The sequence below is a fragment of the Microcaecilia unicolor genome, chromosome 7 (assembly GCF_901765095.1).
Source record: "Microcaecilia unicolor chromosome 7, aMicUni1.1, whole genome shotgun sequence".
Lineage (NCBI taxonomy): Eukaryota > Metazoa > Chordata > Amphibia > Gymnophiona > Siphonopidae > Microcaecilia > Microcaecilia unicolor.
The window spans coordinates 26,352,374-26,377,257 of NC_044037.1; the positions used below are offsets into that span (position 1 = coordinate 26,352,374).

General features: G+C 44.0%; 1 protein-coding gene across 2 annotated transcripts in view; it reads right to left on the bottom strand.

Annotated features, from left to right (window-relative positions):
- GRIA3 (glutamate ionotropic receptor AMPA type subunit 3) overlaps window positions 1–24,884 on the bottom strand; it is a 429,528-nt gene that overhangs the window by 4,234 nt on the left and 400,410 nt on the right. The window contains exons 14-15 of one of the 2 annotated variants that reach the window (XM_030209320.1): window positions 5,583–5,697; window positions 3,376–3,623 (exon numbers count right to left, since the gene is read on the bottom strand). In XM_030209320.1, coding sequence (XP_030065180.1) covers window positions 3,378–3,623; window positions 5,583–5,697 — 361 coding nt within the window. In that variant the 3' untranslated portion in view covers window positions 3,376–3,377. Of the gene's footprint in view, window positions 1–3,375; window positions 3,624–5,582; window positions 5,698–24,676; window positions 24,837–24,884 lie in introns of those variants that run through there. The other variant, XM_030209321.1, reaches the window with a different exon arrangement.

A 24,884-nucleotide genomic window follows, 5' to 3' on the forward strand; every position in this document is an offset into this window, starting at 1 on the left:
TCTTAAGAGGCATTGGGGTGGTTTGAGTAGACTGCATTGGCACAATTGGTATTTTAATCTATTTTTAATGCTTGTTTATTGTTGGTATTCTAATCTGTATTTTTATTGTTGATTTGTTTGTTTTAATTATATGTTTTTGTACACTGCTGAGAGAACATTTTCTTGGATCAGTGCTATAATAATTTTTTTTGTAAATGAATAATTACTGCCAAATCTCTTCTTATGGAGTTCTTTACATTTGGGTGAACTTCCCTGGATAAATGATATCTCAGATGCTTCTGCATTTTATCGGGGCTTGGACCATTGCCAAGCGTCATACCTAAGTTACAGGCAGGGAAATTTTCAACAGTATTTTCGGAAAGCAGTGGTTGACCTACAGAAATAGGCTTTTATAAAGCCGCACATACATTTACCTGGGCTGAGGGGAGGTGTTCCTGCTGGTGGGTTTGGGGAGGGGTTTGAATTTACATGCATATTATCAAAACTTCAACCATCTGTGCATAAATTAACTCAGAAAAGGTTTGCATGGTAAGAACAGGCATGAATGCAAGCCTATAAATTCCTTAGGCTAATTTTCAAATGGCAGCATTTCAAATCCTGTGCAGAAGGAATGGATCCTCAGAAGCTTAGCTGAAATTGGGTGGCGGAGCAGGTGAGGGGAAGAGGGGTTGGTGGTTGGGAGGCTAGGATAGGGGAGGGCAGACTTATACGGTCTGTACCAGAGCCGATGATGGGAGGCGGGACTGGTGGTTGGGAGGCGGGGAATCCTGCTGGGCAGACTTATACGGTCTGTGCCCTGAAAAGGACAGGTACAAATTCAAGGTAAGGTATACACATATGAGTTTGTCTTGGGCAGACTGGATGGACCATGCAGGTCTTTTTCTGCTGTCATCTACTATGTTATGTATATGTTTATTTTGAAAAGTCGCCAAAGCCTCCTTATAGAAAAATGTGGGCATATTGTTTATGTATCGATGCAGGGATAAAATTAATCCCTCAGTGTGCTGGTGTCTAATTTCGCTCTAGAGGCAATCCCTGTTATCTATCTACAGACTTTCATGCAATAGTATAATAGATCTTGTGGGACATTCTGGCTTCTAAACAGCAGAGGGAGCCCAGCCAACTGCAGAGAGTGAATGACAAATCAGTGATTCCCCCTCTCCATCATTTTGTAGTGTTAAAGGCAGAGTTTGTGTACCATATAATTTTTAAAGGCCTGTTAGGTAACCCAAGACTTCTGGTGGAATACTTTATAACACTCGGAAAGGGGAGGGGGGGGGGGCATGGGTCACTTACAATAGCAATAATCCACAGAATAATCTACGGTGAGGTACCAGACTACATGCTAGAATTGGTTGATTTACCACCCAGAAACAGAACCAGTTCCTTGCGATCATATCTGAACTTTCATTACCCAGATTGCAATGGTTTAAAGTATAAATCAATTTACGCCTCAAACTTCACTTACATTGGCACTCAACTGTGGAACGCCTTACCCAAATGAACAAAAGCTACCCAGAACTACCTAAACTTTAGGAAATCACTGAAAACAGTATTGTTTAAGAAGGCTTACTCCCCAGGTTCAACATAATCAGAATTATCCCTTACTATTATATGATCCAATGGACTTTAATTACACCTTATCTTCATATTTACTACTGATTGTTAATTATATCCTACTTCAATACCCATCGCTGTTCAACTGTTATTTCTATTATGCTCAACTTGTAAAAAAAAAAATTGTTCTTTTTGCATTGCAACTTACTACAATATTGTTGTAAGCCACTTTGAGCCTGCAATCATTGGGAAAAGGTGGGATACAAATGTGATAAATAAACAGCAGCAGAGGGAGCCAGCAGGAACTTCAGAGAGTTTTTTTTTTGTTACATTTGTACCCCACGCTTTCCCACTCATGGCAGGCTCAATGCGGCAATGGAGGGTTAAGTGCCTTGCCCAGAGTCACAAGGAGCTGCCTGTGCCTGAAGTGGGAATCAAACTCAGTTCCTCAGGACCAGAGTCCACCACCCTAACCACTAGGCCACTCCTCCACTGTTGCTACTAGTTGAGATTCTACATGGAATGTTGCTATTCCACTAGCAACATTCCATGTAGAAGTCGGCCCTTGCAGATCACCAATGTGGCCGCGCAGGCTTCTGCTTCTGTGAGTCTCACATCCTGCACATACGTGCAGGACGTCAGACTCGCAGAAACAGAAGCCTGTGCAGCCTTCTACATGGAATGTTGCTAGTGGAATAGCAACATTCCATGTAGAATCTCCAATAGTAGCAACATTCCATGTAGAATCTCCAATAGTATCTATTTTATTTTTGTTACATTTGTACCCTGCGCTTTCCCACTCATGGCAGGCTCAATGCGGCTTACATGGGGCAATGGAGGGTTAAGTGACTTGCCCAGAGTCACAAGGAGCTGCCTGTGCCTGAAGTGGGAATTGAACTCAGTTCCTCAGTTCCCCAGGACCAAAGTAAGGAGAAAGCTGTAGAAGCAGCCACGTACCAGGTTAAGTTGGTCCTGGGGGCCCTTTTACTAAGTCGTGCAAGCGTCTACGCACACCCTACCTCGTGGCCCTTGCGGTAATTTCATTTTTTAAATTTTCTGGCGCGCATAGGTCATTACCACCCGGTTATCACATGAGACTTTACCGCTAGCTCAATGGCTGGCGGTAAGGTCTCAGACCCAAAATGGACGAGCGGCAATTTTTCATTTTGCCGCACATCCATTTACGGCAAAATTTTTTAAAAGGCATTTTTTGCAAGTGCGCTGAAAAATGATTCTACGTGCGCCCAAAACACGCGTCTATATTACCGCAGGCCATTTTTCAGCGCACCTTAGTAAAAGGATCCCTGGATGTTTTATCTTTAAAGCTGCTATTTGTCTAACCTGACTGACCAGTTAAGTTAAATCTGGTAGTGATGAATATTGGGCTATCCTGTTAACACTTAATCTTACCCCCCAGCTCACCTCCCACCTCTCCCACATTTAACCAGCTAATTTTGGATGGACACTGAACTGCCTGACCAACTGCTATGCAGGAGGAGGGGAGCGGGGATTTTAAAAGTGATTTATGCAGGTAACTTCTAAATTTACCTGGACAAGTAACTTTGAGTACTGACCAAATATGCTTATCCAAACAAATATATACCATCAATCTGAATTTTAAGAACAGCATTATTACCTGAGAAACAAAAATTTATCTGGCATTTCATCCTTAAAAAAAACAAAACAAGACAAGACACATTGGTGGTTAAGAGGGTTATTGTACAAGATTATCCACCAGATTTGAGAGCACCCCCACCTACACAAAGGGTTCAGTGAAACCAAAACCAGCTGGTTTAACTTACGAGGGCTCAGTCATACCCTTAGATCTTAACACTTTCTGTTCCATACACGTTGTATCCTTCTCGATACGTGGCATAATTCTGAGCACTGGTGGCCGGGACAGGTTTAAAGGTTTGCGAAGTCTTTGTGATTTTCATTCTTTTGGACTCCGCCCGACTCTTGTAACAGAACTCAATCAAAGCCACCATCATGGCAAGACCAAGACCGCCAACGAGAATATAGAAGACGCCAGCAACGTTGCTGAGGCTCAGGGCACTGGTTTTGTCCTAAGAAAAATGGACAAGATTATTAGTTGTACTGAGATCCAGCGATGTGGCGGAAAGCTTCATTTCCACTGATATTCCTTGCCCTAGTTGTAAATAATAGCATTCTGATGTAATCTGAAAATGTGTCCTTTAATTGATAGTAAGAGGCTCATTTTCAAAGCACATAAGACTTACAAAGTTACGTAGGTGCACCCAACTTTGCAAGCCTATGCGCTTTGAAAATGAGCACCTAAGTATCAAGCCAGAGTATCACTGGCTTCCATACTCTTATTTGGCTACTCTATAATAATGTACTTCACTGTCAATAATGGTTCCAGATTCCTAGCCTGGGGATTCCTAATGGTTCCTTCCCAAAAGAGGGGCTTCTGAATATTGATCCTTTCACAGATGGGCTGACGAGGCTTTTAGCACTGCTACGTTCATATGGCAGCGGAGGGAAGGCACCTGTTTATATCATACCAACAGACTTTCTTTCCCACTGTGCACCAATAAGTAGAGGGTGGACAGCTCAAAGCTACTTAGAACTATACAAAAACCACAATCGTTTGGTTTGAGAGGAATATATTTTTTGCTGTTTTCTTGTCTAAGTAAATGAAGATGACCTGCTACTTTTAAGTCAAACTTCCCAATTATCTCTGTAGGGAAATACGAGTGTCTCATCAGCAGGGTGTTTAGAATATTTGCATATTTATCAATATTTTGACTAAGCCTCATTCTACATATACACGTGTAATCCTGCATAGTGTATATTTGCAAGGGAGGTGTATAAAGGGGTGGAGCCTGGGCAGGCCTTGCATTTATGTATGTAAATTATATAGAACGCTGTAAGTTAGATGTGTATCTCTGACCAGTAGCAGTGAGCAAGCAAGGTAGTTCTGTGGCTGGTTCAAGAGCTTGCGTCTAACTGCACATACCTGGTTCTATTAATATTCTACAAAGGAAAGAAGGTACCCTACCAGCTGTCCTGTTATGGAATTAACTTGCTAGTGTTTAGCTTACATGGAAACTGTCTATTAATACTGTCAAGTAGTATCTGAATTTATTACTGTGCCATAGCTATGGAAAAAAATCATATGCACACTGCATGTATGTGAAAGACAGATGCATTCAGTGGGGTTATAACTAAAATGGCTACATTTTCATTTGGGATACTGTACATCTCTTAACATATGGAAAGCCAGCAGCCTTGACAAAAAAACCTCAGCTAATATGCAACGTTACAGTAGCAAAGCAATTCAGAGCACAATCAACATGAATGCCCCCAGAGACGATGTGAATTCCCAACGCCACAATGTTAGTAAGAAAGAGTAAGGAAAACAAAAAGTCCATCCGTTCATAGGAAGGCTGTGGGGCGGTTGGTTCACAACGTATCTTTGCAAGAGGCATGCTGCTGGCTCGCAACAGAACCGAACTGTTGTGTGCCTAACCATTTTAGCGGTGGTTCTCGACTCAGTCCTCGGAACACAGCCAGCCGATCAGATTTTCAGGATAGCTACAGTGAAAAGGCACGAGATAGATTTGCATACAGTGGAGGCAGTGCACGCAGATTTATCTCATGGGTATTCAGCGTGGGCATCCTGAAAACCTGACTGGCTGGGTGTGTCCCGACTACTGGGTTTAGAACCCCTTGCATTTTAGTGAAACTACATTATGTCTGATAAAGCTTGATAACAACATAGATGCTATGTCAGTGTTCCTGCCTGTACTGTGTATAGTTGTTGTTATAGTATATATATGTGAGTGTGTATACATATATATGTATTTTTTTTTTTCAGGTTAAAGACCAAACAATTTCGCTGTGCAATCCTGAAATACTATTCAATGCAACTGAGACATGTTCTACCCCCATGTCTTAACTGGAACTATGAATCAAAAAAAAAAAAAATGTTTGCTAAGCATGAACAGTGGATCAAAAACATGTGATTTCTAATCAGTACAAAAAGACCTTCTGCGACTGACCTTACTTCCCGAGTCCTTGGCGCCACATTCACCCTTATCGTACCACCATTTGTTTTTCAGCTTGTCTAAGATGCCTTGTTCACTGAGTTTCAATACTGCAAGGTTTACAGGCGTTCTTCACGTGGGAAATAACATAAATAACATTATATTATGTTATTTTATGTTATTCAAGCTTTAAACGACTTTAAAACTCTGGAAAGCGATAAGGCAGGGATCCTGGCCACAATTGTCATTTTACACTGCAGGCAACCTGATCAACACTATAAGCTTCAGTACTAGAGTGATACTACTACCTTCACCAGGTCCTGCCCATATCGCTTTGAGTAATCGGCACACACTGTTAAGTAGCGATAAATGAAAACTGTTTTACAGAATTGTCTTTCCTATTTTAAGCGTTGATAACTCACAGTAGCCTTCGTTATTAATTTGAAAACTTTGATCTACCAGCATTCCTTATCCACAAAGAGATAAGAAGCAGTATATATATATATATTTTTTTTTTACATGCACGCTTTTCATCAGAATGAATGTATGGATTCATTTAGCAAACGTCCACCCCGTGATACGCTGTATCACCAGATAATTACTGATCACAATAGTTGATGGATGTAGAAAAAAAAAAAGGTACTCATATAGCTGGACAATAAAGGAAATAATTTGATTTTTTTGCCTTAACTTTCTAAATGCGTTTAAAATCGACCCGTCTTTTTAAAGAGCATCTCGGATCCTATTTTGGTCCTTATGACTTTCTCCTGTGATGTTTTTTAATCCGTACTTTGTACACAGATTCCTGAGGCAGGCCCTCTGTCCGAAACACAGCGTTGTGTTGAGTCATTTTTTGATTTCTCATTAAGCTTTGTTTTCATCAAGATATTGTGTGCTCCAGTCTCTGGAATCCGTGGTTTTTTTTGTTCCCACTTTCCTTCTCTCGTTGAGTTACTCCGCAGGACCTTTTGAGTTCTCCACACACGTAGATTCTCTTTGGACAATAAAGGAAATATTTGGATTTGAAAAAAAAAATGAAAAAAAAAAAAATAAACCCCGGAACCTGTGCTTTTTCTTTCTAATGCAGCTCTGCGTTGCAGTTCCAGCAGGTTTTCAACTCTCTTAATGGGTCCTGGAGCTCACGGCTGAGCGACAAAACAGAAATATTCCATTTTTCAAGTAGTAAAGACTGGAGCACACAATGCAGTAATAAAATTGTATCTAAGCATTTGTGCATAGAAGTAACAGAGCTCAGTTTACTAAAGCAAGCCATTGTGTTTGGACACATTATCACAATTAACATGTTATTCCTAAATAATAATGAGGGCAGTTCTATAACAGAGCACCTGGTTGGAACCTATGCTATAAAGGGTTGTAGGTGTCTACTTTCTCTTAGAAAATACCAGCTAGCTGGGTACATATGCACTTAAAAGTTAGGTACAAACAGGTATGCCGGCCATAGAGCTGGTGTGAGTGCTGGCACCTAATTGCGGCAGATATGCGCATAACTTACAGTATTCTACTACTACTAATCATTTCTATAGCTCTACTAGATGTATGCAGTGCCTAAAATACCCGGCGCCGAAATGAGATACGCCTACTGCAGGATGCACCGAGGCACCCCATCATAGTGTTCTGCGAAGGGTGACAGTATGGCATTACTTATGTACTTATGCTTAGTGCTTGCTAATCCCACACTAAAAAATATTTATTATTTTTCAGTGCGGTAGGTGTGCCCATGGGGGGGGGGGGGGGTAAGGGGGGAGGGGATCCTCCGTAACATTTTTTGCTGCAGGCCTGGCTTTGTCTCTTGCCGGCCCTGAGCCCTACATGTCTGTTTAGTTACCTACACAACCTATACAAAGTTATCCCCTATATCTGTTTTCGATGGACTTTGACCGGGAAGGGAGGGTGAAAAACACAAAAATAAGGAAAGAAAAAGGATGAAAATCAGCAGTGACAAATTTAGCAGAGACAACAATGTTTTTCTTTTTATCCAGTGTTACATAGGGGTCTGTGGCCCTGGCACATTTGAGCTCTGCTCAATTCTAGGAAAGGAGGAAAGTTGACTTCAGCTATTATATTTTGAGAATGAACTCTATTTATATGTTCTATAAAATCATGTCCTTTAAATAACTATAACCGAGCTTTTTTTTTTTTTTTGTATTGTTATTTGTGATTTATGATTATGTTTGTTTTATTGTAACCTGCTCAGAAGTTCGGATGTGTGGGCTATAAATTTTGTTAAATAAATAAATAGCTCATCAGAGGCTTAAAAATATGTTCCAGAAAGATGAAGAATAGAGGGAATTAACTGTATTTCAAACACGTCTCAAAACTATAATCAGTAGAACCAGGAACACTGCATTTAGCAAGATTTAGAGCCTGCCAAGTAAAATTTCATTCAGAATAATGGGCAAAGACATATACATTTTAATGAATCCACCGCCGAGTGGACTTGTTTTTCATCTCAAATGCTAGTGAAGATCCGTCCCCAATGGTCACCTGAAAGCTAGCGTCACTTCCAGTGTTCTGATGCAACTTTCCATTCTTTAAAGTATTGTTCTTTTTTGGCACCTTGATTTAATTAACTATCAGTAGAAATGGCTGATATTTCCTTTGTGTGCGCCAGATGCTCCACTGCTGTGACGTGCCCCGAGAGAGGTGACATATGCTTCTCTGTTTGCTGTATCAGCTTTTGGCAGAATGGTTATGGGCGATGCTTTTAACCAGCATCTAATAGCATTATTAAAAGTCAGATAGATTACTTCATGGGAATTTGCCCAAATTATACCAAATGCCTTGTGATTTTACTTATAAATCAAGGCCACCAACGAGAACAGAAGACAGAAAGTAACGCACAAAGCAAAGAAATTTGATGCCACGAATGATCAGCATTTGAGAAATATTAATGTTGCAATACAGGATGGGAGGGGGGGATAATTCTCTGCAGGCTGCCTAAAGTTAGATGTTTGGATGAAGCATGCTAAGTGTGAATTTTATAATCAGCAATTATGAATTTATTTGTTGTATTTGTACCCCACATTTTCCCACCTATTTGCAGGCTCAATGTGGCTTACATAGTACCGTCAAAGGCGTTTGCTCAGTCGGTGGATAACAAATACAAAGTTGTATAGTGATCGTATGAGGTATAAGTGGAGGGTCGGAATGGATGAAGATTGCGTGTTGCCCTGTTCGATCACAGTCATGCTGTGTTGGTAGGTGAAGAGGGTTACGTTGGGTCGTTGGGGTAGGCCTTTTTGAAGAGGTTGGTTTTTAGTGATTTCCTGAAGTTCAAGTGGTTGTGGGTTGTTTTCACAGCTTTTGCATGTAATTGCCATTACAGGATATGATGTATTTATTTATTCCCCAAACTTTCTATACTGCTCTGACTAGCAGAGGAGAGCGGTGTACAGGCTAAAGACAAAGAATAGAAAAAGAACTCCATTAAAAATAATAAAGAATAACATCCATTCCAAAGAGTAACTAACAAAGAGGTGAAATCAAGATAAGGAAACAAAATAAAAAAGCGATAAAATAACAAGAAACAAAGTTGAAAGTAAAATAAAATGGTAGGTAGGTAGCTTTTGTTGATAGACAGGTCTTCCAAAATCTTGCTCAAAGAGCCAGGTCAATCTTAAAATTCTTCAGAGAGGAATTACATAGAGGGATAAAGGATGGGTAAAAAAGCACTAAGGCGTGTGGATTCAAGGTGAGCTGATAGCATAAGTCTGCAGTTCTAACTTTAGGTGTGAGTGCTTACGCTAGCTGAATGGCTGGTGTAAATGCTGCGCCTCACTGCGTTCAGTCAGGCACGTAACTAACAGTATTTGATGACCTGTATGCATGACTGCTAGGTTCATCCCTGACCCGCTCATGCTCCTCCCAGGTCCACACCCCCCTTGCAGTTGCGTGCTATGGATTTTGCGCATACAATTTATAGAATACAAAGGGCAGTTATGGGTGTAACTGCACATTGGTGTCAATTAGCAGCAATTACTTCCAACTGTGCACATAACTAGCACTATTTTATAACTTGTGCGTGCAACTTTGCATACTAAGGAGTAAATTCAATAAATGGCACTGAAATTTAGGTGCTGAGACGATGTGAGCTGATTGAAAATTCTATAACGGCAGTTCCGTGTGGTTGTTGCAAAGGGTCACGTCAACCGTAGGCAGTTGGGTGCATAAATGATAGAATTCTAGACCTGAGCGCCTAACTGCCTGACATGTTCCTGACCTGCCCTTCCCATATCCATGCCCTTCCCATATCCACACACCTTTGAAGTTGTGTATTCTGGGATTTGAGCAGGCAATTTATAGAATATCAATTAAGGGCAATGATACACATAGGGCAAGATTCTATATATGGTGCCTGAAAAATCTGCGCAGAAAAAAGCCTAGGTGTATTCTCTAAAGTATGCCTAAATTTTATAGAATAGGCTTAAATTTCCGCGCAGTATATAGAATACGCCGAGCACCTCTCCACACAACCAAATTTGGTCTCATCCATTTAGACGTTTTTCTTGGCGTAAATACTGATGTCTAAATTGGATGCACAGCAGGTCTATTCAATAATAATTCGTACAGATTTTAGAACCACTCATGCCCTGCCCCAGGTCCCCTTTTCAACTACTATTCAACTTAGAATTTACACGCATCACATTACAGAATACATTTAGCGAGTTGTGTGCGTAAGTCTCAATTAATGCCAATTAGTGCTGATAATTGCTTAACATTCAATTAACAGCGCTGATTAGCTAGTTAACCAATTATGTTATATTATTATAGAATACGATTCAAATTTCTGTGTGGAAATTAAGGTGCGATATATAGAACTTCAGGGTAACTGCTAATTGGTGCCAATTAGAGCCAATTTAAGCCAATTGAATTGTTGAATGTGCAACTGACCTTATTCTATAAATTGCACAAACAACTTACCATGCTAAGCGTATGGTTGGGTGCTCAACTTTATGGAATTGGGAGTAAATGTCCAATTGGAGGTACGAGGGTAATTGATTAATTGGGCAGAAAGCTGTTTTGAATCTATCCACACACAGAGATCGATATTTAACATTAGTTAACTGGGTTGGAAAAGCTCCTACCATGTTAACTAGTGTTGACTGGGTCTTCACAGGATATTCAGTGAAACATACCTGGATAGTGCTGCTGAATATCTTGTCTGACTGCCGTGGCACTATCCACTTAGTGCCGGGATGGTCCTGAGGTGGATTCAGGGCAGAGCTGGGAGTTACCTGCGAAATACTGATATTCAGTGGTCATACCTATTCAGTTAACTTAGGCCAGCAAAAAGGCAGTTGTAAGTTAACCAGATAGTTATCACTGCAGACTTTCTTTCTGTGTCTTGATGTGCTTAATATACTGTCACTTCTAATAGAAGATCGAAGCGGGTCACAAAATCCAACAAGTTAAAAACAAAACAAAACAAAAATGAGAAAAGACTCATTCAGTCAAGAACACTGCACACATCTAAAATATATATAAAACGTTTAAAAAATGTTTTTAATTTGAACAGATTAGACTAGTATCCGTCACTAGATAGCGTGAAGGGAAAAACCATAAGCAAGGGTGAAAAAAATGCGTTTTCAGGAGCGTTTTAAAGCTTGGGAAAGAAAGTTTGGAGCGTAAAGTGGAAGGAAGGTCGTTCTAAAATTTCGGTGCTAGAAAAAAAGAAAGCAATGTGGCAAATGGATTCAGAGTGAGCCAGTTTTGGTGAGGGAAGAACCAAGCAGCGAGAGTCAAGCGATCGTAGGGCATGGGGAGGTGTATAAGGGATGACAACAGATGAAAGATAGGTTGGTGCCCACCCACTTCTTGCCTAGGCCCACCCAAAATCTGTTGTCTGGCTACGCCCCTGCTTCCATTTAGCACGCACATGGGTAAATCAGTACCAGTGGACTTCCCCAGCCCAAATTTTCAAAGGGAAACTCTATTTATAAGGTATAGCATCCACTAGGAAAAGATTCAGAAACACACACACAGTGGGAGACACCCACACCTGCAAACTTATGGTGTTGTGCTGCTACCTGCTGCTCATGGGTTCATACAGTGAGTGCCCCCCCCCCAACTATTATCAGCTCTGACAATCATTATGTAAAGTTCTTGCAAATGCTGACAGCAATTTCCCTCAGCTTGTAGCAACCCTCTTGCACTATCCTCCCATCCTTCTTCCACTTCTACCCTTCTTCCCTGTATGATCAGCCCAGGGCCCCTTGCAGAGCTCAGTACCCCCCCCCCCCCCAGCCCTCCCCTGATGCAGAAGTCTTACTTGAACAGCTCAGGAACTTCACCGGCTCACCGCCTCCCTCCCTGTGACTACAGCTATCCTCCAGTGCTGCAGCCCCACAGCCTTCCCATTGGTTGGATCCCAATCACGGTTTCTACTGCTAAACCAGATAAGGCAGACTCACTTACAGGGAGGCTTGGAGAGCTGTGAATGCAAATGTTAAACTCTGAAAAAATGTCCAGATATGTTAGCCATCCTTACAGCTGTCAGACATTAATGCAAAAAAACCCAAACAAACTGTAGAATCCTGAAAAATGCCAGACAGTTGGCAACCCTAGTTTCCTTAATCTTGAGCACATCTGACAGGTATTCACTAACCATCTGTGCCTGGTTTGTCTATATCTTGCTCTGTCCCCGGATCTAGTAAGATCTATGAAAAAAGTAGTTTGGTACAAGACTGGATAAACCAAATGTCCCTTTTTCTGCTAAAATGTTCTACATTTCTATAGTTTAGTGTAAAAGATAAGCTGGAATGGATGTCATGATCTAACTTTCACTTTTAGCCATAGTTGTGTTTCCAAATGCTTCAGCCTTCCTTTTTCCTGTACAACACTGTCAGCCTACTTTCTACAGCTTTCATTTATGTTTCATTGGCCAAATAAAATTTTCGTTAATGTGCTAGATAAAAGACAGGGACGCGCAAGCAGGGGGAATGTGTTGATGCTCATTGCCAGTGAAGAACTAAAAGATTTAAAGGTACCAGGGAGAGTGGAGTCAAGTGAACCCCCCCCCCCCAAATCTCCTGGAGGGAGAAATACTGGGAGTCTTCAGGTGGCGGAGCTTGGGGATCCCTGCCAGCCATTTTGCTGCTGGGTGGGCCTGAGTCCAAAGTGGGTGGGGCCTGGGCCCACTCATGGCTACACCACTGCTAGCAAGATCCCACTGGGAATCCCTGATGGGCTGGAGATTTGCTGTGGCTAGGACACCAAAACCAAATGTTGCAAGAGACACATATAGACAAGGCAGTCTCAGAAGTTCTCGATCAATGCCTTCAGTCTAGATTTCACAGACTAACCAATTAAATACGAAAGCCATCCCGAGTCTGACTTCCAGGAGATAAAGCCTATAACACAAACCCTTTTCTTCCTGGAGAGTAACAGCTTGATCCCTGCCAGTCATGCTTTTGCGCTCACGGCAGGTTGTGCTGCTTGTATCTCTCTTCCTGTAGTAGTTAAACTGCCACTTGAGTTCAAAACTGCCTCAGTAAATGACTTGAGCCATCATTTTTAGAAAATCAAATACCCTGACAATATACATCAAGATTCCAACCAGCTGTAATTAACAGAAACTGAAATCCAAGCACCAGAAAATTGGGGCCGAGAGTATAAATGCCATGCAACCTGTAAGTAGCATGAGAGCTGACAAGTAAAAAAAATAAAAAATTGCCATTTGAAGAAAGGACTCCAGTAATAAAGCTTTAATGTGTGCTTGCCTCGTCTGTGTTTTAGACTACAGATTACAAGGTCATATTTCATTGTGATGGGCTGACATCTGATAGCAGAGACCTGAAAAGTTAATAAAACACTGCTTTCAGCACATGCTGGATACATACATAGGCAGAAAGATGGCTTTTATGAAAATCATTATGATGTATTCCAATCTCATAGTGAATTAACAGTTTAGTCACCTATTTGCAATTCAAAGAATACACTTATGACAGACGGCTGGAAAGGAGATAAGTTCCGACGTTGCCTGTCAGTCTATTTCTTCATGGAAAGGGTGGTGGCTCGAGGAATGGCCTTCCCAGTAGAGGTGATGGAGGCCAAAAGATAGATGAAAACATGGAAGGAGAACAGTAGGGAAATGGTGCCGAAAATCTGGCACCAATAAAAATTGGTGCTCAATGTTATTCCTTCCATCTGAGGGTACTGAAGGAACTTAGGAAGTTCTAGTGGCTCCACTGGCAGGAGAGAGGAGATATGATAGAGCCATTTAAATACCTATATGGCATAAATGCATAGGAGGCACGTCTCTTTCAATTGCAAGGAAGCTCTGGAACGATGAAGATGAAAGGGGACAGACCCAGAAGTAACCCCAATGCTCAGAAGCAAATGCGGTCACAAGAGGCTATTAGCACTGGACTAGCGCCAAAAGCTCAGAACTGATGATCGTGTGAAACAATGAGCGTGCAAATGCACGTTAAAGTGGTCATCCCCTATTCCTCTCCAATGCTCAGTGGGCAGTGCGCCAAATAACGGTGCTCCTCTCACAGCAAATCCTAAGCCAGCTCAGATCTGGCGTTAGGGTTGTGCGAGCCGTGGGGACAGAATGACTTCTAAAGCACTGGTGGTCCGGTACAGTCCAGACTCCCCAACCCTTCAAAGACTAAAGCCCTGGTGGCCCGGTGGACCCCAGACCCCCATCTCCCCCCCAAAGACTTAAGGCCCTGGTGGTCTGGTGGACCCCAGAACTCCCAAAGACCTAAAAGCCCTGATGGTCTATTGGACCCCAGACCTCCCCAAAAATAAAACCCTGGTAGTCCAGTGGAACCCCTGGCCAGGAACCCCCTTAGACTAACCCTGGTGGCCTAGCGGTGGCTTTTCAACCCCCTCCTACCTTGAAAGAGGAGGAAGGAAGGAGTCATAGTCCCTTCTCCTGCTGGGCGAGTCATCAGAATGGTGGCATCCTGCCCCGCCCAGTGCATCCTGTGATGCACTGGGTGGGGTCTATCATATAAGGGACTCCTTTATATGGTAGTTAAGCCCCACCCAGTGCATCCTAGGATGCACTGGGCGGGGTGCAGGTTATGCATGAGAGTGAGGTTTCAACCTAAGGCTTGTGATCTTAAACTAGTGGCGTAGCTACGGGGGGACCATGGGGGCTTGGGCCCCCCAAATTGGCTCTGGGGCCCCCAGTTTGGCTGGTGGGGGTCCCCAACCCCCACCAGCAAAAGCATTTGTCCCACGCTGGTCTCACATTGCCTGGCGCCCTGTCCTGTTTTCAGTCACTGTGCATGCTCGTTTTAATGAAACTGAGAATGGTTGCTCATGCCCAGTTTCATTAAAACGAACGTGCACAGCGACTGAAAACAGAACAGGGTGCCAGGCAATGTGAGACCAGCATGGGACAAATGTTTAGTTGGTTGGGGTTGGGAACCCCAGCCAACCAAGGTACTTTCGCAGTGGGGGGGGGGGGGGGGGAGCGGAGGTGGGGGGAAGCAGAAGCGGCGGCAGGAGGGCGGTGGTGGGGAGGCTGTAGCAGCCGCGGGGGGCACGGAAGTGGTGGTGAGAGGGCGGCGGTGGGGATGCAGGCCAAAATGTGCCCCCTCCACCTTGGGCTCTGGCCCTCCCTTCCCATAGAGGTCTGGCTACGCCCCTGTCTTAAACTGGGGGGGGGGGGGGGTTGCGGAGATTGGATATGGGGGGGTGCACCTGTTCAAAGCCTATTGTGACAGTAGCTGCACTACAGGACTGCTCATAGCATGGCTGCACCTACTGCAGTCCTCATGAAGTGGTGGTAAGTGCAGTCACGCTGTCAGCACTCATGATGGTTAGTGTGCGGGTCGACCATATGGTATAACCTGCACTAAAGCAGCTTAGTAAAAGGGTCCCTCTGTGTGAATAAGGATTTTCAACGAGCAATGTTGAAGGACACAGTTAAGGACAGAAGGAAGCATGCAAGAGGAAGATCCAGGAAGACTTGGGCTGTCATTACTCTGCCTTTGCCCTGTAGGGTAGACATTGCAAAGGCCAAGCCGCACAGTCTGCTTCTGCTGCAAAGCTCACCCTCATGATTTCTGCTTTCAAACCAAAATAAGTTGATCTGTAAGTTTGAATCATAAGTAAATACTGTGACGCTTCTCTTCTTACAGATAAAAAGGGAAAGGTAACTGGGACTTGATCCTGAGGTTTTTGCATCTACATTCAAAGTGGTTTACTTATATTCAGGTACTTATTTTGTACCAGGGGCAATGGAGGGTTAAGTGAGTTACCCAGAGTCACAAGGAGCTGCAGTGGGAATCGTTCCCCAGGATCAAAGTGTACTGCACTAACCACTAGGCTACTCGCAGAAGTAAAACAAAAGAAAAAAAATAAGACGATACCTTTTTTTATTGGACAATATCAGTAGGAGTGGCCTAGTGGTTAGGGTGGTGGACTTTGGTCCTGGGGAACTGAGGAACTGAGTTCAATTCCCGGCACAGGCAGCTCCTTGTGACTCTGGGCAAGTCACTTAACCCTCCATTGCCCCATGTAAGCCGCATTGAGCCTGCCATGAGTGGGAAAGCGCAGGGTACAAATGTAACAAAAATAAAATAGATACTATTGGAGATTCTACATGGAATGTTGCTACTATTGGAGATTCTACATGGAATGTTGCTACTATTGGAGATTCTACATGGAATGTTGCTATTCCACTAGCAACATTCCATGTAGAAGGCTGCGCAGGCTTCTGTTTCTGTGAGTCTGACGTCCTGCACGTACGTGCAGGACGTCAGACTCACAGAAGCAGAAGCCTGCGCGGCCACATTGGTGATCTGCAAGGGCCGACTTCTACATGGAATGTTGCTACTACTGGAGATTCTACATGGAATGTTGCTACTATTGGAGATTCTAGGTGGAATGTTGCTACTACTGGAGATTCTACATGGAATGTTGCTATTCCATTAGCAACATTCCATGTAGAAGGCTGCGCAGGCTTCTGTTTCTGTGAGTCTGACGTCCTGCACGTACGTGCAGGACGTCAGACTCACAGAAGCAGAAGCCTGCGCGGCCACATTGGTGATCTGCAAGGGCCAACTTCTACATGGAATGTTGCTAGTGGAATAGCAACATTCCACGTAGAATCTCAATAGTAGCAACAGTGGAGGAGTGGCCTAGTGGTTAGGGTGGTGGACTTTGGTCCTGGGGAACTGAGGAACTGAGTTCGATTCCCGGCACAGGCAGCTCCTTGTGACTCTGGGCAAGTCACTTAACCCTCCATTGCCCCATGTAAGCCGCATTGAGCCTGCCATGAGTGGGAAAGCGCGGGGTACAAATGTAACAATCAGTATATATGAGTGAAACATCAAAGCATTCCAGTGACAGGTAGGGATGGGGGGAGGGTGAGAAACAGGGAGAGGTGAATGGGTAATCAGAAGGTGACAAAGCAGAAGAATACTAAGTGGAAATTTCAGAACAATCCAGGAAAGTTAAACCTTTGAAGTTAAGATGATGAAATATTTTGACACCAACGTGACAGGACTTAATAGAGATCTCTTTATCACATTATAAACCATACAATTATACTGCTTTGCCACCTTCTGATTATCTATCAGTCTCTCCATGTTTCTCACACATTGTCCCAGCCTCCCCCACCTTTCCCTTTGAGACTATCACTGGAACGCTTTTACGTTTCACTTGTATATTCTCATGTTGTCATCTTTTGCTCTTATTGTCTTTATCTGAACAAAATGCCTATGGCAGTCAGTGTTGAGCAGCCCTCTACTGGAGGGATTAGGAGAGGTAGTCCCTTTAATTCCTCACTGTTTCATGTTCCCCCTGAAAAGGAAATTGTCAAGGCAAACCACCATAGTTCATTGGGGAATCTTTGGGGTTGGGGTTCTTGTCTTGGGACCCACTACTACTACTACTTAACATTTCTAGAGCGCTACTAGGGTTACACGGCGCTGTACAGATTAACAAAAGGACAGTCCCTGCTCCAAGGAGCTTACTATCTAATGGGCGAAATGTCAAGTAGGGGCAGTCCAGATTTCCTGAATAGAGGTATGATGGTTAGGTGCCGAAGGCGACATTGAAGAGGTGGGCTTCGAGCAAGGCTTTGAAGTTGGCCAGGGAGGGGGCCTGGCGTACGAGCTCAGGGAGTTTATTCCAGGCATGGGGTGAGGCGAGGCAGAAAGGGCGGAGCCTGGAGTTGGCGGTGGTGGAGAAGGGTACTGACAGGAGGGATTTGTCTTGAGAACGGAGGTTACGGGTAGGAATGTAAGGGGAGATGAGGGTAGAGAGGTAGGGAGGGGCTATAGATCAAGTGCATTTATAGGTTAAAAGGAGAAGCTTAAACTGTACGCGGTACCTGATCGGAAGCCAGTGAAGTGACTTGAGGAGAGGGGTGATAGAAGTGTACCGGTTCAGGTGGAAGATAAGACGTGCAGCAGAGTTTTGAACGGATTGAAGGGGGGATAGATGGCAAAGTAGGAGGCCAGTGAGGAGTAGGTTGCAGTAGTCAAGGCGAAAGGTAATGAGAGAATGGATGAGAGTTCGGGTGGTGTGCTCAGACAGGAAGAGGCGAATTTTGCTGATGTTATAGAGGAAGAAGCGACAGGTCTTGGCTATCTGCCGGATATGCGCAGAGAAGGAGAGGGAGGAGTCAAAGATGACCCCGAGGTTGCGGGCAGATGAGGGTGTTATGAGGGTCTTGGGACCCAGAAGGTCTTAGAAAAGTGGGGGTCTTGTGTAGGAGCTCTTTGGGGGTTGTGGGATATTGTTTTGAAGTCTGGGGGCATCTTCAAGTGGTGGTGGTGGGGGGAATTGTCTTGGGGTCTCAGGAAGGTCTATGGGGGTAGGAGAATTGGAGGCTGCACGGCAGTTTTTAAACTACGGTTCCTTTAAGATGATTCCTGGGAGCCACGGGGCAACATGATAGTGGCCTGAGGCTGCTGGGAGGAAAAGCAATGCCAACTGAAAGCTAGCATTATATTTCCATGAATTACACAGCTTCTGAAGTTCAGTGCAAGGCACATTATTTAATTTGCATAAAAATGAGGTGCTCTGGATGTATTTGCATGTTTTGCACCTCATTATTATGGTAAAATAAAGTGCATTACACTAAATAACACATGATTTGTTGTTTTAACACATTAAGTGGAAAATATGCATTTCTCCTTTAATTCATATTAGTAACTACCTCTGTCAGTAGTCATTAAAATAAGCACAATGCACACAAAAGGAAAAAGAAACAGCCACGACCAATTAGGGTAGTGGGGCAGAGGCAGGTGGCATCCAGAGACGCTTAATATCTTAAAGGGAATTGGTGGGGGCCACTAGATGTATGAGTAGATGTAGACTCATATTTGGAAAAAATAAATATGAAAGCGCAAAACCCCTAAGAGAGAAACTTCATTGGCTCCCACTCAAAGAACGCGTTGCGTTCAAGATTTGCACGATTGTACACAAAATCAGTCACGCAGACGCCCCAATCTACATGCTAAACCTTGTGGACTTGCCTCCCAGAAACGCTGTAAGATCATCCTGCAAATTTCTCAATCTGCACTTCCCCAGCTGTAAAGGACTAAAATACAAGCTGACACACGCCACCACCTTCTCCTACTTGAGCACGCAGCTGTGGAACGTTCTACCTATAGACCTGAAAGCTACTGACGATATAACAAACTTCCGAAAATCTCTGAAGACACATCTCTTCCAAAAAGCCTATAAAGAAAACACATAACCTACAAGCTACCTCAACAATCCACACAGTTATCACAGTTCACCTCTAACCTACCTAACACTTTCCATCTATCTTCCCTTACCTAATCTTCAAACATTAAGAATTGTACCTGTTATCACGAAATAATTATGTCATAACCACACTCTGTAAGCCACATTGAGCCTGCAAATAGGTGGGAAAATGTGGGATACAAATGCAATAAATAAATAATTAATAAATAAATGTATGGGGAAAGGGAATAGAGGAAGGGGGGATGAAAATGAACTGGCAAAAGGACAGGCTTGGAGTAGGGAACTGTGGGGTAGGTGGAGCAGGCAGATAATTTAGGTACAGGGAAGGGGTGGGCCTTAAGGAAGGGGCTAGGTAGGACATGTGAGTCAACAGGAGCAGGGAGTCAAGGGGACAGTTTAGGAGTGCAGGCATGAGGGCAGTGTCCCCCCACCTCCCCTCCCCTCAATGGTACCTTAGGGTGCCACCCCATGTCGCAACATCAGTGGGAGATTAGCCTGAGTAGAGCACACATTTGTATGAACATGCAAGATTGAAAGCAGCAGTTAGCTATAAGGATATAACTATTATGACATTCAGCACACTTGGCAGGGAGAGTAAGTAAGAATGGCCATCTTTTATGGAGGGGATGGAAGCAACTCAACGTTTGGAATCCCAGAGTTTAATGGAATGGGACATGATATAAATAAGGATCTGTGAAAGGATAGATGGTAGGTTTCCGGGCCCTCTTAAAGTGTACACATGCTCCGATATCCAGGGAGTATAACCTTAGCACATTAGCATACATGAGAAATCTCTGTTCTTTTCTGAAATTTACTTTTATTGAATAAATGTAGCTAATTTACTCACAGTTTGTAGATTCTCAGAAGCTTGTTGCCCTAAAGCAAGAGACTTTGGGCTAGATGCACTAAACCTCAACGACCCTCTAACAACCATTTAACGAAGGAAATTCCAACCGTTGCATGCATTAAAGGCCTTTTTCCAAAGAAGCAAGCAGCTAACGAAAACGGAAACTTATGTCAGAGGAGGGCGTGCACAAAAGGAAGAAGGAGAGAGACGTCGGTGGAGGCAGAAGGGAGCGACGATCCGTTGTTTCATCTCGTGCAGCGCCTTCACACAAAGGTGAGAGGCGCTGCACGGCCGGTAAGGCGGAGGGGGGTCCTTTGGAGGGGGGGAACGGCGGCAACGAACTCGGGGGGTGGAGCAAGGGGCGGAGGATGGCGGGAGGCGGAGCAGTGTTGGGAAAAGAAGAAGATCAACACAGGAAGGGAGGGGGGCCTGGTGCTGCTAAAGTTTAGCTTTTTAATTTCAGTTTTTAATTTAGTGAAGGGCGGAAGCGAGGAACAGCGGCGATCTGGGGGGGGCAAGGCCGTCCATACAGGACGTTTCTGATGAGTGCCTTTGCCCCTCCTGATCCTTTTTTAAGGTATGTTTATTTTTTCAGTGATGGAGCGGGGAGCCACGTGTTTGTGGGGGTTTTGTTGTTGTTGTTCTGACGGTTCGTGGCATGCGCAGAGCAGCCAGCATAACGCTTGGCTGCTCTGCGCATGATTTAAGGGCCGATTACCGACCAGAATTACGAATCATTGATACATTGTACTTTTTAAATCCGTACCGAACTTGTGCAGCTTGTTTTTTTTGAGCATTGTTCGTTTTTTAAAATTCGGTTCGGACTTTAACGTTTGTAATTTTTTTACGTATGGTTGATGCATCTGGGCCTTTGTAATTCTGAATGCTGCAACAGTGGGTGGTGGAGGTGAAGTTGTTAAGAGATAAAGGAAGGCTTTATGGTAGAAGTGGGAGAATTGGCAGGTAGATGAAGGTAGTTCAGATGTGAGGTGCTGAGTTGTGCAGTATTAGTAAAAAGGCAAATTCACTCCAGGGGAGCAGAGAAGCACATGCATCTGAGGGAAGATGGAAGAGTCTGAGCTCACAGGGACAGAGGGGCCAAGAAGAACACCCACAAGGCCGGAAGGTGAACTGAAAAGACCAATAGGAACAGCCTGAGACCAGGTTGCAATGGAGGTCATAGTCCTTGATTGGAGAGAGAGGTCATACCCTTGCCGACCCATCAGGGCAAAAAAATAGAAGAGATAATCAGGAAATAACAGCAAGTAGACAAAGGACTCAGGCTCGGCTGAGGGAAAAAGGTTTTGCCAGCCTGTCCGTTTATCCGGATTTGCAGGCAGATGGGCCTCAGGGTGTCCTATCCTCTCCTCCTTTACCTTAGTGTGGTGCCCTGGTGGTCTAGTGACCTGTTTGGGGCAGGAAAGAGCTCTCTCTTTCCTGCCCGGCATGTCTGCAGACTGTCTTTCTCCCAGCGCCTAGTCAAAATGGCTGCCAAAAGTTCAAGCAGCGGCCTTGTGAGACTTGCGGGACAGGGTGTGCCGGCTGTAATTTAAAAACTGTTACCTCGGGGTCCGGCATCAGCATTGAAGGCGAGCGGCGCTTCACACTGCCTTCCCATCTGTCTGAGCTCTGCCTTCGAAGGGCGGGACCAGAGGCAGAGCTCAGACAGATGGGAAGGCAGTCTGTAGCACCGCTCGCCTTCAATGCTGACGCTGGACCCCGAGGTAACAATTTTTAAATTAGAGCCGGCATGCAGGAAGGCGAGGGGCTGCCGGAGGACAGGTCCTGCTTGCATGTCGAGGGAGGGATGTGCGGGGGCGTTGAACTCGGAGGAGAGGGGGGTGTGGAGGGAGGGAGGGAGGGAGGGTGTCCTGCAACTTGAAGGGGAGGGGGGTGTCTTGCAGCTGGAAGGGGAGGGGGCCTCCAACTCGAGGGGAAGGGGACCATGGAACTCGAAGGGCAGGGGAGAGGTGTCCTGCAACTCGAAGGGGAGGGGGCCATGGAACTCGGACAACAGACAGGGAGAGAGGGAGGTAGGGAGGGGGGCGTGGAACCTTGCTAGCGCCTGTTTCATTCCTCTACGAAATGGGCCTCTTTTACTAGTATAAGTATAAAATGATAAATTTATATAAAAATGATATAAAACTAATACATTTACCATAGATTATAATGTAAGATTTTATTTTGAAGCTGGAGTTGGAATTGGTACATTTTTACTGACTCCCACTCTGACCCCAAAGCCCTAGTAAAGATGCTCATATTTTGCACAGTGCATATTGTACACTTGGGTGTATACATAGGCAGAGACTGGGCACAGCATGGGCTGGACTCACTTATGTGCATAGAGAGGAATTCTACATATGTCACCTTAAAAACTGGTGTTGTAAAACCATGCGGTTAGCGTGATTCTATAAGCTAGGCCTAAAATTATGCGTAGTTTATAGAATATGTTCACACACCGTTCTTGCAACTAAAATTTAGGTGCACCCAATTAGGCCACCTAAAACCAGGCCTAAATACCTGCGCCTAAGTTAGGCACAGATCAGGTGTATTCCATAATAGGGAACATAGTTTTTTCAAATGCCCACAACCCGCCCATGGCCACATCCCCTTTTTGACTGTGTGCATTAGAATTTACGTGCATCGCGTCATAGACTACACTTAGAAAGTTGTGTGTGTTAATTCTAAATTAAAGCCAATTAGTGCTGCTAATTGGTTAAGTACCAATTATCGGCGCTGATTGGCTTGTTAATCAAGTTGTGCGTGCAATTTGGCCATGCGGCCAAATTAGCACGCACAAATTAAGGCATCATATATAGGATTTGGGGAATAACTGATAGAATACTACATGTTTCATGCCTATGTGCAGCACCTAGGCAAACACAGATCAGCTCTATGGATGGCATGACTGTTTGCTCCTAAATTTAGGAATATATTTTGCTATTATGCTTGTATTCTATATAGGAAAATAGGCACCTACATTCCTTTATACAATAGATCCTACCAGGTCCCCTTTGGGTGCTTAATTATAGTAATCCAGTTAAATGTGCTCCAAATACAGAGCTTTCAAATGCTTAACTGGATAAATCCAGCTGTTACAGAGAGTTCTATGTGAATTGGAAATATATGATTGCACTCTTAGATTAGAATTATGTTTAACTGTGTTTGACCACAATTCAGTTTATTATTCTGCAGGGTACTAGTGGACTAAGCAATGTCGAAACAGAATATAAGGGGCGAGTCTGGTGGCTCAGACCAGAGCTGTGCACTACCATGCAGAAGGTCCACTGATTTGATTCTTGGGTTGGATCTTCTGCTCACTGGGTCAGTTGACATCAGTGGCGAAGCTAAGGGTGGCCCTGGGTGGGCACAGGCCCACCCAGTCAGCATGTCCTGCTCTCAATGATGTCACTTCTTGTTTCTTTGGCGGGAATGTGGTAGAGAAGCCTGCAGAGCCGGCGCAGATTGCCTATAGGAATTGCGACAGGCATTGGCTCTCTGAGGTAGGACTGGGGGAGGGGTTTCAGACAGAAACGGGCAGACATCGGGTCATAAAAAAAAACAGTACATTGAATGTGTGTACGGGGTAGGGGTGGGGGTGGGAAGGGCCCACCCAGGTTAACTCTGGGCCCACCCAAAATGGCAGGTCTGCCTACGCCCCTGGCTTGACAAGGGGATGTAGTGGGGCAGTGTCTGCACCTTCTGGAGTGTGGAAGAAGGATTCTGGTGCCTGACTCCTGAGCTCACGATCACTGAGCCATGACCAGTCCAGAAACAGAGAGGAGAAATCTCTGGGTGGCTGTGAACCAAGGCTAGGAGGCAAAAATCCCTGCACTGGTTCTGATTAAACTGGAAGTAAAAGAAAAAAAAAAAAAAGAAAAGAAAAGAACACAGCATCCCTGCCTCATGCTTCATGGATTTGGAAGGGAGCATATGTTTTCTGAGAAAACAATTGCTTTTTGTAATCTTTCATTGTTTCCAGTCTGCCGATCAACAGTTCAGCTTGCCACTGAAATGCAGAGAAAACCTAATGCAAAGCTATGCAGGTTATTTTGAAACTGGAGGTTTAATCCTCCTGGTTTGGTCATGACTTAGAACAGTTTCATTTTCCCAGTGAGCTCGAAGGGCATTAATCTCTCTCTCCCTCCCCCCTTTCTAACCATATGAATCTCTTTCCTTTTACTAATGTTATATAGAAGTTATCCGAGAGTACTAACATACTTAGCAGTCAAAAGCAGTCTTCTGCAATGGATAACTTTTATGAGTTGGGAGCCGCCCATTTGCGACTGATTGCTTGAGTAATGAGCAGTACTCAGAAATAAGGCTGCTAATTTACATACCTTAAGCATTGAAGAATGCCTCTGATGCTTATGGCGGTAAAGTTATATTACAGCTTCCATCTCTTAGTTTGATAAGGATTTCCAGTTTTGACCAGACTCAAGGATGCAAATAATACGGCCTAATTCGAAAGCTACCGTAAAAGTGAATTACATGGCCATCGTGACTTACACGGCTCAAAATCTGCGCTCTCACTTTGATCATAAAATAACAGCCTTGCCGATTACTCTCGTCTAAGGTACCCGATTGTGGTGACATTGAGGCTGACCTTGGAGTCACCTCCCCCGCTGCCGCACTCTCCTTTGTCGTACCACCATTTGTTTTTCAATTTGTCCAAGAGGCCTTGCTCATTCAGTTTTAATACTGCCAGGTTAACAGCATTTCTTGAAACGATAAAACATAACTTGTAAGAAAATGCACAAAATGCTTAA